Source organism: Eurytemora carolleeae, unplaced genomic scaffold, assembly GCF_000591075.1.
Source record: "Eurytemora carolleeae unplaced genomic scaffold, Eaff_2.0 scaffold215, whole genome shotgun sequence".
NCBI classification, from domain to species: Eukaryota; Metazoa; Arthropoda; class Copepoda; order Calanoida; family Temoridae; genus Eurytemora; species Eurytemora carolleeae.
The window spans coordinates 352,890-368,785 of record NW_019396240.1 but is presented as its reverse complement, the minus strand read 5'-3'; the positions used below and the strand labels follow the sequence as shown (position 1 = coordinate 368,785).

General features: G+C 34.1%; 1 protein-coding gene across 2 annotated transcripts in view; it reads left to right on the top strand.

Moving 5' to 3' along the window:
• Nucleotides 1-430: 430 nt before the first annotated feature.
• LOC111699094 (uncharacterized) overlaps nt 431-15,896 on the top strand; it is a 48,146-nt gene continuing 32,680 nt past the window's right edge. Inside the window, exons 1-2 of one of the 2 annotated variants that reach the window (XM_023469663.1) lie at nt 623-639; nt 1,575-2,143. In XM_023469663.1, coding sequence (XP_023325431.1) covers nt 2,071-2,143 — 73 coding nt within the window. In that variant the 5' untranslated portion in view covers nt 623-639; nt 1,575-2,070. Of the gene's footprint in view, nt 640-1,574; nt 2,144-15,896 lie in introns of both variants that reach the window. The other variant, XM_023469664.1, reaches the window with a different exon arrangement.

The window sequence follows — 15,896 nt, the reverse complement described above, 5'->3', positions numbered from 1 at the left end:
ATGATCCTAACCTTTTCTAAACTGCAATACCGGGAAAACATGATTACAATTGCAGGACTTCCCTTATCGTTAAACAGTAATTAAATACTGTACAGTGTACAGTATTTTGTGCAGTGTACAGAGCCCAAAACTTAAGACAGGGTATCGTTATGAAAACCAGTTTTAAAACCCGGGTTTCACAAATGGGGTTAGGCAGTTTTATGAATATCAATATTTTTGTAATAAAATATTATTTTTTTCACTTGATTTATATTCTCCATTTTTTTCGAATCTCTTAAATCAAAATCTACACAAATGTTAAGACCCCAAAAAGGATTCTCGGGAGTTTCGTTCAACGATACTCTTTTAAATTTCGGGCTCAGGGTACAGTGGCTAAACATTTTTACATAAACTACATTAATTGATTGTTGAAACCTATTAATTGTAAACAAAAGAAGGATTGAAAGTCCGAGTGAATTGGTTTGAGTATATCTGGGCGAGGTCTCCGGACTGTCAAGTTTGTCAAGTCCTCATGGATACCCTGAGAGAAATGTTGTTGCTTCCTTGTATTGTCTTATAGAACCCAGAGTTCTGCAAATCTTCCTCCCTGGTTTAACCTATAGTTCAGAATATACAGTAGCACGAAATCCGGAAGTAAAGGTGATGGTTCCTCATGTTGAAGAGGATATGTATATATATATGAAGCAGTAATCTCTGTTTGCTTGTGTGTATGTCCGATCAAAATCTAGGAACCTCTGGACCGATTTGTCTCAAATTGGGATTGGGAGAACCACGAGAATGTTCTTATAGCTTGGTCTAAACATTCTAAATTGAGTTAGTTGACTTTTATACGGAAAACTCCAGACAAAGCTGGGTTCGTACGCTAGTGTTTAAATAAAGAGAGGGGTATCAATTTAAGTGTTGGGTCACTTGAATGTATACGTAAACAATCTCTTTAATTACCATCAATCCACGACAAACTGATTTACGTTTTAAAGGGACTGTAAACGTTATTTCAATAGATCTTCCATGTCCGATTCACAACTGTACTCTTAAGCTATGTCTGATCACGTCTAAATATGTTATCCATGTTTTTTTTGAACTGATTATTTTTATTTGTGGTTTCTTTACAAAAGTGATTTGCGCATTACTTGCTTCAGAAATAATAGAAATGATCAGAATTGAACTCCTTCTAAGCATAGTTAAGATTTAAATGGAGAATGACTTGAAACAAGCACAGTCCCTATAAGAATATGGCCGAGACCAGTTGTTTATAAACGATGCAGGTTCTAGGGTTTATGGTTGATGATGGTTGATCAAACAGTACTATAGGATACACATGAACCAGCAAGGATATATAATTCTTAATTCATGCAGTTGTAATTCAATCCTCCAGGCGGCAAATCTAACTGACAAATGATTGAATAGTTCAGACTTCCCAACTAGTCGCCTCAGATTTATTTCTTTAATAACAGCTCACGAACCCGTAGACTGTAATTAATGTCGAATATCATCAAACCAATAAACAAGGTAGATGTCTCCTGGTTTAATATCCTATTGTATTAATCACACATGTTAAATCTTCCGTGTTCTAGTAGTACCCTGAAGGAATATAGGATCCTTCCTCAACCAATCCGTCCTACTCAGGCATAGGATATATCTGTCCTACTCAGGCATAAGATATATCCGTCCTACTCAGGCATAGGATATATCCGTCCTAACCAGACATAAGTATAATCCGTTCTACTCGAACATAGGATATATCCATCTGCATCTTTCTCGGTTACAAGAGTATTCCGTATCGTCCTCCAACCTAGGATATTCTCAATCCTAACTCATCAATCCTTACTTCAAACCTCATCCGGAACCTTGACCAAGCGTAACCTCATAAAGTTGAATGAGGTGGGACGAGTCTAGGATAAATAACAGTGATCAATATTCATAATCTGATGAACCTGCTCTCTGCATACATACCTTAGCTCTACAGTTAGATCAGAGCAGTGCTAACACAGTGAACATGATCAATAATAAGATATCTGGTAGTTAACCTGAGCTATGATACCCTCCTGTTAACCAACCCTACCTGTAGATATGATACCCTCCTACCATACATACAATCCAGCCAGACTCAGAAGAGCAGAGCTGGCTTATTTCGGAAACTCAGGTAGGACAAAGTGACATATAGTTTATCTTTCTTCGTTTATCTTGTCCGTCCGTCAATATCTGTCTATCTAAATAAGAAATAAAAGTAGATGATTCAAAGGAATTGAGTCTTTGCCACAAACTCAAATTTTCTAATCCCTATTTCTTTACATCCTGCTGGTGTAAATCTTTGATATTTCAAAATTGGAAAATCAGAGTTTGTGACAAAGACTCAATTCCTTTGCCAACTTTTGTGTTGGACCTGATAAGGCTCAAAAGCAGGATGTCGGTCGGGTCAAGATTAAAAAAATTGACTCTCAAATGTTTTTTTAAATTGCTATTTTACTAAACAAAATCTGACATTCTGTAAAACTGATATTGTTTTACATTTCAAAATAAAGCTCCCTGGATTGAGCACAAGAAAGGGGGGGGGTTTTCTCCTTCTCGCATTGTAATACAAATCTGTCATTGCTCTCCAAACCTTTGCACTTAGTTCTTCAAGCTTATTTTCAAGGACGTAATTTGTCGAGATCTGATTAATATGTTATCTTCAAGACAGTATCTTATACTCATTACTCCGGGTACTACTCTAACCCCCTTCGCTGAACCCAGACGTATTAGAACCTGGCACACGGAGCAGGTTCATCTTCTTTATCCATCAATATTTGCCTAGCTATCTATCTATCTACCTGAGTCCGGAAGAGGGATTGGTTGAATTGATGGCAAATTCTCCAATTTATTATGGATATTCATTATGCACCGTCGGAATGCATAAAATCTATAGATCGGGTGGTTTTTGCATACAACGCCTTTCAACAATACTTTGATATCCAACTATATATCCTAGAAGCTTAATCTGTATCCAGATATGTGTTATCCTAGATGTTCAACCTTATCTTTTATCGAAGATATCCAACCCAAACTTTGCTATCCGGGAACTATATTTATATTAGTAATCTGTGAAAAAAGATTGTTTTTTTCAGACTCTTTAGAGATAAGATGTCCTATTTGAGACTCTCAATCTCAAAGGAAAAAATGAATTAAAAGCTCTCTAATGATTAGATTACTTATCTTAAACTCTCTGAAATTTATGTAGATTGCTCATCTAAAACTCTCTATAAAGATAACATTGATGACCTGAAACTCTTTAAAGGTAATATCACTAGGCTAAAACTCTCGAAAAATAAGATTGCTAATAACAAAGTTCCTAGTTTTTCAACTTAAAACTCTCTTCAGATCGAGAATTGCTGGTCTTTGACGCTCAAAAACTCTTTATTTGCAGCCCTATTGCAAAGAGTTTGCAATAACCGTTCCAAGAACTGTGATTGTTCAGCATAAAACACAGCCTGGAGAAATGAATATGACTCGTCCCACCCTGTTCTCACGTGCATGGATTTAGGGAGGAGACTGGAGATTACTCCGGGTACCTGAGACAACACGGGGAAAGGGTAGATCAGGTCATGGAGTCAAATCTTCCTGCATGTTAAATAGAAAATGTGCTGCAACACAAAATGGAAACATGATAGATAGATAGATACATCCAACTCAGCTCTAAATCTTATATTTCATCAAGACGGGTCAAGCTAGATTTCATTTTAGAGAAATTTAACAAAAATGTAAGAAATATTTAATATTCGTGGGAGGTCTTAGAAATCAAGATTTTGATATAAAGAGGGAGGGGCAATACGAGTAACTGAAAAGAGTTATATGAATTCTATGATAGTATATGTTTATTGGAAAGTGTCAGAATTGATTGATGGATTGATTAAATTATTAGTTTCGCTTGAATTGGTTTAATTACCCCGAGAATTGGATCAAAAATATAAAGAAAGTCTTTAAGAGAAAAATCATAACTTTGTATATATCTCAAAGGTTTAAAGGGTACCGTTGTGAATTAGAGAGGCCCCTTTTATAAATGGAAGTTCATTACGCTTACAGTTCTTTTATACCAGCCTGAAAGTAATTACATAGATAAACACATTGAAAGATTGATTTCAGAGAATGACGTGGTATAAGATAACAACTTCATGATTGTTATATTTAGTTGCGAACACTGTATTACAGGGTGTCCCAATAAACATGGGAATTCAGTGACGAATTTGATATCGTCTTTTCAAATGATTCTTTGATTTAGTATGGTGATACCTACTGAGAAAGCTGTAATCTGTAAGAGTTTCGTCTGCTATGTTCACATTTTGTTTGTTTATGTTTTGACTGCGTACGGAAAATTACAGTATACAAACAGAGTAAACTTGTCCGTCTTCACTGTTCATCTTGCGGAGACATTATAGACACGTTTTTTACAGTCTTTTACCCTTTTTTATAATTGATTGATTGATTGATAAACGTTTATTTCTATATTTCTTATTACTGGTATCTTAAATCACCCTTTTTTATAAAATAAACTCTAGCAGACAAAATGATATTATGGGTTTTGGTAAATTAGGTATTACAGTGCTAATGCACAACAAAGACGATATCGAATTCGTCACTGAATTCCCATGTTTTTTGGGACACCCTGTACAAACTACAATTTATCATAATTTCAAAAATTTAAAATCAAATTATTTTTTGCAAAAGGAAAAAAAATAAAATAATAATTGATGAATTACAAGCAGTTTACTCTGTAATGAAGATGCTTAAAATAAATTGCAGGGTTTGCCAAAACGGTTCTAAATTGCCGGGCATGGAAAATACGCGCATAGGAAGAGCATGGTTGAAAGGGGTGACAACAAAATAATTTGAGGGAATATCATCAAACACAGAGACCGATAGGGAAATGAAAAAAAAATATATTTAATTCGCAAAAAAATACTTTCCTCTCTAGTTTCTTTAACAAGACTTTTTCCAAGGGGCCAAATTATTTTTGCATATTTTTAGAGAAATACCGTAAAATTTTTCCCAAATATTTATGAACTTGAAATATTTGTCTAAAGTTAAACTATTAACAATATATTTCCTAAATTGTTTATTCTTAGATCCATTAATTCTACTTAAGATCGACTGAGCAAAGATAATCTGTATATTGTATAGAGTGCTATATTTGTAACCTGATAAAATCTTAAAGTTTAATACACTTTAATTATGCCTGCATAGATATTCAGGTTTATCTAACTACATCTTACATCTACTCACAGATGTTTATGGTCAACAATTATATTCCATTAATGCCATGTCAGAACTTATGTAACTTTTAACTGATAGTGAAATAAAACATGGACGAAAAATGAGATATTTTAAAAGCTTTCCAAAATGTGATCGTTTTTTCTACAGTGAAACCCTTAATAACGAATATATCGGAAGAATTTATCAAATGTCGCCTTGACAATTTTTCAATGAGTTTTATACTATATTACGTAAATTTCAGTATTTGCGAAAATAAATAAATAGCCATGAATATGCAGGAACAGTTTTAAAGAGTTCCATATAATCATTTAGTTAAAAAACTAAATATCTGCAACATTCCATTATTAGAAAGTGAAGAATACGACATTTGATGAATTCTTTCGATGTATTCGTTATTAAGGGTTTCACTGTATCTAATAATTATCTTTGATAATTCACACCCAAATGGACAGAAATTGAAGACAATAATTTCTGGAGCATTACTGGTACACCTTTGTGACATCGTGGCTCTATTAGTTTTAATGTTAAGCACACATAGGAGAAAAGCAAAGGAACTGAGTTTTTGCCACAAACTTAAAGTTTCTTATCCCTACATCTTTGCAACCAAATATCGTAGACCTTTTTTCTAAATTTGAAAACAATTTTATTATTTATCAAAAGTTTACACCATCCGGTTGCAAAGATATGGATTAGAACTCAGTTCCTTTATTTAGTTTCTTGTCAGAAGTTCATTTATCTATTTTGCGGCATTAATTATGATGTCTTTAAGTTAAAATAAAATAGTAGAACGACTTTAAGTCATATTAAGTAAATACTTTTCGAGTAAAGAAAAAAAAAATTAAACCGAGGATTAACTCTTACTCGAAATGTATGCAAATTCATATCAACTCTTTTAAACACAAAGAAATTTTCGTTTTACCAACCACGTTTTCGTTTTATCAACCACTTGTTTGTTTTATCAACCACTTTTTCGTTTTACCAACAACGTTTTCGTTTTACCAACCACGTTTCGTTTTACCAACCACGTTTCGTTTTATCAACCCGTTTTCGTTTTATCAACCACGTTTTTTTGTTTTTGTTTTTGTGAAGTTCAAAATTAGGCAACGATCAGAGTGAGAGATTTTTAGACACCTGTACCTTAATAATGTTGACTGTGCCTGTTGTAGACTGTATATGGAGCTGGTTAAGACGGGTATACAGAGAACTGCGAGTGGTCGGATACATTTATCTCAAGTTAATCTCTGCATATTAGAATATAAGATATAAAGACCAATACTAGAGGGCGTTCAAGCCTGCCAATCAATCCCGATATAAGAGAGGTAGGCGGGGTGTTGGATAGAGGTAGCTTTTTAGTAAAATATATTCAAATCATGATATTCGGTAACTGATCTTTTATCCGATTAAATCAGTTTGAATAGTTTTATGAATATTCCACGGCTAAAGGCCGGGTTTCAGATGCATAAAGTAGTTCGATTACTCATATATACTACTACTGGAGAAGGATTGATTATACAGTCCGGAGCTGGATTAGATAAACATATATTGTAGGTTTACAGGTTTCAAACCCAACCTAGATTCATTCTGCTTTTATTTACACCCCGGTCTTTATAGATCAAAATCTACATTATTATTTCCTAGAATACTGTTCCCTCAATAAAATCTCAATAGAATCTCACTAGAAGAGGCAGGTTCATTTGTTGTACTGTTCCGTTTTTCCTTATATAGTCTGGTATGTTTACTGTACAGCTTGCTCTAACCGCTCAAAAGTCGGCTCGGTACTTGAAATGAACCGGATTTTACAGTTACCTTGGTCCTTCCTTTTTATTTACGCCTAAAAAAATTTATCTTTCAAAATCCCTTCATATATTTTTTTTTGTTTATCAGTATGTTAGGACAAAATTTGCTCCGGGTTAGAAGAGATAAGAATAAAGCTGTGAGGTCGTTAGGGTCGGAGCTGAAATTCATTTTCCTTACCTTTTTAATCCGATGATAATTTGTTGATAACTTTAAAAGGTTTTTAATTAAAAATATCTGTTTATAGTTGCACGGTTCTTAGAGGTAGATATTAGTCAAGGAGTGGGTCCTATTTACTTCATCATAGACTAGACCTACCCTCACGTTTGTCTACTTGTTATTTTAGATGTTTGTAATTATCAGTCTTTAAATATCAAGGGAAATTTTTTTTTTATTTCATGTTTATTTCCTTGTGCTTTAAACAACATTTTATTTGTTAAAATTGAAGTATATCTTTAGAACTAAATAGGTTCAACCCAGACTAAAATATATTTTCAACAAAAATGTGGAACTAACACCTATGCTATGTGGTTTGAATCATTATCACCACCAAAATTTAAATCTTATTGAATTTCAAATGAATGCGGCTTTATGCTAAAGAAACACTTACGGAAACTTTTTTTAAATAGAAAAAACGACCTCATTCCTTATTGTTACTCAAATAGAGATTTAAAGAGTACCATTGTAAATCAGACATGTCACTATTTCTAAATGAAAGGTTGCTTGAAAATACGTCTACAGTTCCGTAAACATTTAAATATAGTTTAAAAAGTAAAAGTTTGTGTATTTCTGTAGAAAGTAAAAGTTGACAGAATTCAAAGATTTAACTTTATTAAGCTGCCAGTCATTGTGCAGTCATTGTGTATTCATTTATACAAACACTGATCAAGGCACCCAACTTGTCAAGTCCTTAAAAAGGAATTGTTTATATATTTCAAAATCTAACCTATCAAACACGTTCCACTTTTTATGAAAAGGAATTGAGTCTTTGCCACAAACTCAGATTTTCTAATCCCTATATCTGAGCAACCCAAAATTGTAGACCTTAGATATTTCAAACTATGAATTCTGTTATATTATCAAGTTTGATATATCACAGGTTTATACCATCAGGTTGAAAAGATGTAGGCATTAGAATATTTGACTTTGTGGCAAAGACTCAGTCGCGTTTTATGCTAATAAAGTCATAATACGACTATTTTATTTCTCAATTATAAATTTAAGAGAAGATATTAAAATATTAGGATACTTTGTGCATTAAAAATTGTTTAACAATCCCTTTAAAAAATAACATTAACAATCTGGGTTGTTTTCTATGAAACCAGGGAGAAAGTTGAGATGTGAAGATAAAATCTAGTTTTATTTAATCGGACCGTGGAGGTTGAAAAATATCTTGTTTTAAATTCAAGAATTTTCTTGACACTTTTATCTTTTGAGCTGTGTGACATTACTACTAAATCATTACGTTATGGAAAGAAATATGTAAAAATATGTTAAAACTCATGAATTTTCTCTACACTTTCAAGTTTTAAGTTTGTGACAATTCTGGCGAACTATTTCTCTTCGTTAAATCATGACGTTTTGGAAGTAAATATATAAAATAGACATAAAATAAGAAACAAGGATATTTTATAGTTTCAAGAACCCAACTATCGTCTGATTTTACTCTAAACTTTTTATTATGTTAACTTACTTTATATATATATATATATATATATATATATATATATATATATATATATATATATGTATATTCCTAATCCTTGATCCGGTTGTATACCACCCGGTCCCTCCTGTTTGGACATAATCCCCCCTCTCCCCCCTGTACCCAACATATAATCCTAGAATTGAGAAATCAAACCTTTTTCCGAAACCGGGCAATTTCTAGAATTTCAGGCTCATTTTAAACTTGGGAAAAGGCTGGATGTGAAATTCTGGTTTTCTAAAAAAGCAAATATATCTTGTTAAATATAAGATGAAGGATGTGTCTACGGATATTGAGGTACACCTGGATTTTAAGACTGCCAATAACTTTTTATAATTAGTGACCATAAGTGAATCACATGAAGAGATAGTGTTAAAGATGTTATTGTTTTTTTTTATTTGGAGGTGACTTTAAGTTACATTATTAGTATTTTCAATTTAGACAAGAATTAGAAAAGATGTTTAGTATGATACTTTTATCGAAAATATGCACCACAGTTATGTGGGTTTAGAACATAGTTGTCAGCTCCCCCCCCCCCTCTGAACTCTCTAGGATTTCAAGTTTGCTCCGATTTCTCCAGGTATCCTTGTTATCTCGGGATCTGTGTTTCGATTGTCCTGCAACCAACTTTATAAACCTTAGAACCAGAACTTTAAAATTTCAGGAATTCATTATTCATCTTTAACTATTTTTCTTATTCTTCAATGTTTTTCTTCAAATTTTCTGTTTCTGTTGACTGTTGACTGTTGACTGTTGACTGTTGACTTTAACTGTTGACTGTTTGACTTTACCTGTTGACTGTTGACTTTAGCTGTTGACTGTTGACTGTTGATTGCTGACTATTGACTGTCTGTAACCGCAAGATGTTGAAAAAGTAAGATAAACCTTTAACCCCGGTTTTCTAAACACGATAATACATCTTTCCTTTCCCATAATAAAGGCAGGTTTTTAGTACTCTATCTGCCTGTACAGTGTACATTTTAGTACTCTATCTACCTGTACAGTGTACATTTTAGTACTCTATCTACCTGTACAGTGTACATTTTAGTACTCTATCTGCTTGTACAGTGTACATTTTAATACTCTATCTGCCTGTACAGGGTACATTTTAGTACTCTATCTACCTGTACAATGTACATTTTGTACTCTATCTGTCTGTACAGTGTACATTTTAGTACTCTATCTGCCTGTACAGTGTACATTTTAGTACTCTATCTGCCTGTACAGTGTACATTTTAGTACTCTATCTGCCTGTACAGTGTACATTTTATGTTTTCTTCTCTCCGTTTTTTCTCTTCTGTAAATATATTCGCATGTTTCTCTTATCTATATATATACTTTGCTTGTTTGTTTGTCTGTCTGTCTGTCCGTTTGTATTTAATAAACGTCAAAATGGCTGAACCGGTCGAGTCCAAATTTTGTGTGGGACTCACATGTCCCCAGGGAAGGTTTATACATGATCAAAATTTCAAAAATTTGCCTCCAACATAATTTGATTTTCATTAAATTTAAAAAATCCACACTTTTTCATAAATTCCGCAACTTTTTTGTTTTTGTTTTATAATGTATGCAAAGAGAAAATGTTCACCATTAAAATAAAATATGGGCGTGAAGCGCCCTAAAAGTCTAGTATCTTATATTTGTAATGTTACCTTTTTTGTGGTTATAATTTTTTAAGATTTTATTTTTCGATTTTGTCAGAGTTGGATTTTGCACTCACTTTAATATTTCATCTTTTACATGCAGCCTGTCTATCTATTTATCTATATATCTATATATCTATCCATATAACTGATAGCGGAAGAAAGGGGTTATCCTTAGGTTTCAATCTGTGTATGATATACTGTTTAGGCCTATTGTCTAAAAGTATAATGATTAATATTTAAATCCTTCTAATGATATATATTCTGATCAAATTGAGTAATTAACCTGTCTTTAGACTTGAGTATATTTGGGACTACATGTGACACTACAAATTTATATAATAAATCATGAAGAAGGTGCAGCCCCCCCCCCCTCTATCCAATCCGCGAATTGTCAAATGCGTGCGAGGGGGGGGCATTTTTCGTGTTTTAAATGATATATCAATTTTATGCGTAAGAATTCATCATTGTGTGTATATAATCATTTAATAATACGCAAATCTCATCAGTCTTGTTGCGTCACTACCCATTTACTAAAGTGATTATGCGTAACTCGCGTGACTTCAAACCTCTTCCGCTTTAAACCTCCTCCCCCCCGGCCCCCCCCCCCCCTTCAGCCCGTTCAAAATAAATCTTTAAGATATAATATTTTATGAGGTAGAGACCCCCCACTATTCCCGTGATCTCATCTCGATCAAATCCTTTTCTTAAATCAGGGCAGAAGAAAAATTTGTAAAATTTTAGTTTGAATTTGAAAACCTTATCAGGATTTCGTAATCATACCAGTTTTTACCTATTCATCTTAAACTGCTGAAAACTTAGATCCTAGACCAATTTATGGAAACTAAGAAAAAAATGTATTAGCCTTGTGCTTTTCATAGACTTGGATGCTGCAGCACGCTTTAACTGATTTTTTATTCAATATCAGGATTTCTAAATAATCTTTGATCTTCCTGAAATTCAAAATATTCCAACCCATCTGCAAAATGATTTTCATGACCATATTGAGGAGATTTCTAGAATATTTCTCTTTAATATCTCTGCCCTCTCTTGAACCTACATTGCATAATATCATACAATTCTACAGTTAATAGTACACGGAGGATAGAAAAGAGAGAAATACATGTTTGGGGCGGAAAAGATGGATCTTGCGCTAATTTTATTTTGGTGCACCTGCAATCTTTATTCGTCCTACACTCTCCGGGGCCTACTAGATTAATCAGACTAATCCTACTCTCTCCAGTTTCTAGTAGACTAATCCTACTCCCTCCAGGTTCTAGTAGACTTATCCTATTCTCTCCATGTCCTAGTAGATAAATCCTACACTCTCAATGTCCTAGTAGACTAATCCTACACTCTCCAGGTCAAAGTAGACAAATCCTACTCTCTCCAGGTCCTAGTAGACTAATCTTACTCTCTCCAGAACCTAATAGACTAATCATACTCTTTTCAGGTCCCACTAGACTAATCTTACTCTCTCCAGGTCCTAGTAGACTAAACCTACTCTCTCCAAGTCCTAGTAGATTAATTCCACCCTTTCCATGTCCTAGTAGACTAAACCTACTCTCTCCAAGTCCTGGTAGATTAATTCCACCCTCTCCATGTCCTAGTAGACTAATCTTACTCTCTCATGGTCCTAGTAGACTTATCCTATTCTCTCCAGGTCCTAGTAGACTAATCCTACTCTCTCCAGAACCTAGTAGACTAATTCTGCTCTCTCTTGGTCCTAGTGGATTGATCTTACTCTCTCCAGAACCTAGTAGACTAATCCTACTCTTTTGAGGTCCCACTAAACTAATCTTACTCTCTCCAGGTTCTAGAAGACTAATCCTACTCTCTCCAGAACCTAGTAGACTAATCCTACTCCCTCCAGAACCTAGTAGATTAATCCTACTCTCTCCAGAGCCTAGTAGACTAATCATACTCTCTCCAGGTCCCACTAGACTAATCCTACTCTCTCCAGGTCCCAATAGACTAATCCTACTCTCTCCAGAATCTAGTAGACTAATTCTACTCTCTCCAGGTCTTAAATTGAATCCTAATTGTAATTAGAACTATCCTGAGGGTTGAGGAGTATTGTTCTGCTGTTAAACCATGAGTACGGGGAACAATGATGAGATCTTCATGTTTAGATCCATTAAAACCCATGCTGGAGAAACTTATTGATAAAACTAGGGCTAGGCATGCTACTGCTGTAGAGAGAAATTTAAAATTCGGTTTATTTTCACATTCATGAAAATAAATGAAAAATGGTGTTGGTTTGGTTTACATATTGATAGTTTTATTTTATGATTTTCTTCAATATATTAATACTTTATATGTCATTATAGTTTGCTGAGCCCTCGCCTTAAACTCAAATTTTATAATCCATAAATCGTTGCAATCTATTGGGGTTAAAGTGTTAGGTTTAAAACTTTGACTTATTAATCCAGCAAAATTCATAGTTGATATATCGAAGGTACACCGGGTTGCAAAGATATAATGATTAGAAAATAAAAGTTTTAGTTTAAAAGTTTCATTGCTGGATAAGTTCAAGTTTACATTGAGTTGTAGAATTAGACATAATATACTGTAAACATTGGTTTGTATCGTGATACATATACCTTGAACTACACATGTAATGTTTATGTATATACATACCTGAAGAGAGGGGAGGGGTCTACATACTTGAAGACGGGGAGGGGGAGGGGATCTACATATATACTCCTTACACAATACAATGCACAACAATGCACCTACAGATCGTATCGATCTATATTTGAAGAGGGAATACTCAGTTTAAAACGTGCACGCAATACTAATCCTAAAATTATGTTCGTATCCAACATTTGCTTGGTTTAATGTTTATGCTTACAGAGACTGAGATATACAACAGGGTGAAGATTTGCATCAATTTTGATTGGGGAACTCGGGAGAACCATGGGAATGTTCTTATCTTGGTTTTGAGATTCTAAGTTGAGTGGGTTGACTTTTATAGGGAAAAATAATTTACGACCAAGCTCGGGTAAACGGCAGGAGTCACTTTGAGTACCCTGGGCAACGCTGGGTTCTCAAGCTAGTTTATTATATATGAAGAATTTATCAACAACTATTAAAAGTTTTTAGTATCGTATCTTCTTCTTGCTTCATATATACACATATACTAATTAATGTTTTGGATAAATACCGTATCTGGAGTATCTGGGAAAATTGAGACATCTCAAATCTGTAACTGCAAGTACCAATACAGTCTGGGAAATTTGGGACATCTCAAATCTGTAACTGCAAGTACCAATACAGTCTGGGAAAATTGGGACATCTCAAATCTGTAACTTGCAAGTACCAATACAGGTTGATTTAACTCGTAATTCTCGTAATGTTGAATGGATGTGCCGAACCCCGTGGTATTCCTGGTATATGGAGCAGGAAGATGAGAGTACAATCCTTAGAAATAGATCATAATATTCAGTACACCTAGAACTCAGGGGCTCCTATAGCATTTCAGGAAGGAAGGGAGATTCTCCAAACCTTCTGCTTTATTAAATTCTCCCAGCCCTCTCTTTTATCCAACTCTCCCAATTCTCCCATCTCTCTCTTTTCTCGAATTCTTCCAATTCTCTGCTTCCTTTAATTCTCCCAAACTACTCCAAACCTCATGACCCTCTCTTTCCTCCAATCCTCCCAAATCACTCCAAACCTCCCAACCCTTTTTCAAACCTCACAATCCAATCCAAACCTTCCAACTCACATATAATTTCCCAATTCAATCCGAATCTCCCAACTTACTATAAACCTCTGAACCCAACCCTAACCTTCCAACCCACTTCTAACCTCCCAGTCTACTCCAAACCCCCCAACCCACTCCAAAACTCCGAACCCACTCCTAACCTCCAAACCCACTCCTAACCTCCCAATTCACTCCCAACCCACTCCTAACCTGTCAACCCAACCCTGTCCATCCATCTCTCACCCCTGTATTATTTCAGTATACGCTGTATGAATCAAAGGACCGCTAGATTACACGCTACATCGCTACATACGCCTTCGTAGAATCCAACTCTTGCTAAACCAACTCACACACATTCAAAACTAAAATATAAACTAGAGAAAGTGTTAATAGAACCTTTTTACTCTTTAAATACAATTTCTGTTAGAATTAGAATATCATTCTACCATGTCTCCTCTTGTCCCCTCACTGCTCAGAAATTAATTTTTTAGAAATTAGGACACAACTCAGCATGACTTGTGTCCTATCTGGCCGGATTACAAAAAAATCGCAAAAAAATGTCAAATCTGTCCAAAAAAAAGTATTTCTGACATTAAACCTGCAAGAAGGGTGCCAAGCCCCATGAATTTAGTCCTAAATATTTGAAAAAGCCCTCAAGGTGTTTAGAGACTAGAGGTGTTTCAGTTGCCAATCCACCACCCAATATTTGTTCCCATGAGTAATTTTAATTTTCTCCGCGCTCTTCCTGTTCAATCATTTTCATCTTTTGCCGCGTCAAAATCTTTCTAACCAATGCTAAGAAAAATCTTACACAAAATTATTAAACTAATATCCGAGATCCCATAAATATAGATTTCTCATCATCATTTGTTCTTTTATTACAAATTGTCTCTAAGGATAATTTCATGCTTATTTTGAGATATAACAGTTGAAACCATTGCCTGTTTGTATCCAATAGTCGTAAAAACGGCTGAACCGACTGTGTCCAAATTGTACAGCTGGAAAAAATGTTTTTTTTTAATTTTTTATTTCCAGCAATGTTATCAAAATATCCATGAAATTTTGAGTTTTTTTCAATTATTTTAAAAATGATGGATTGCTAAGCTTTATTTAAACCCTTAAAATGGTTGGCAGTCATAATATTTTTTATATTTTACAGAGTTATTTACAAAATTATCGCACAGCTCGAATGTAGGTGACGGCGTGTAACTTTTGATAATTAGATTGTGATCTGTCACAAATAATGAATCTAAATTGCAGTAATTATCCTTAATCAATGTTTTTTTATCACTTTTCACCTGTATTTCCTCATGTTTTTATCATCTCAACTTCAATGCAAAAACTACCGCATCATAATTGTTAAAATAACAGTTTTATTGTCATCAATGATAATAAAAAAACCAAGAACGTAAACAGTTCTGTCTTGAATAATAAACAAACTTGAATATTCAAAAGCAGACACTTTAAAATCTGAAAACAAATAATACTTGAGATAAATTATTAACACTAGGGAAGATAAACTTAAGCTTTGTAAATCCATCGAAAGTCCCTGAGAATGGGCTCCAGGCATTGCGAATTCTGAGTTCAAAAAATAATTAGTACGTTAAGAAAATCATGTTTATTTACAACCATCAAGATTTTGCGCCGAATTAAATAGTTTTATTTACATTTAGTTTTGGCATATACAGTTGTTTTTGCTGTAGGCATGAATATGATATACATTATGCAGTTACGCTCTACAAACGCAAAAGGAAGTCTATTATTATGTTTACGCATCTGCCTTTTTTCATGTACAATTTAA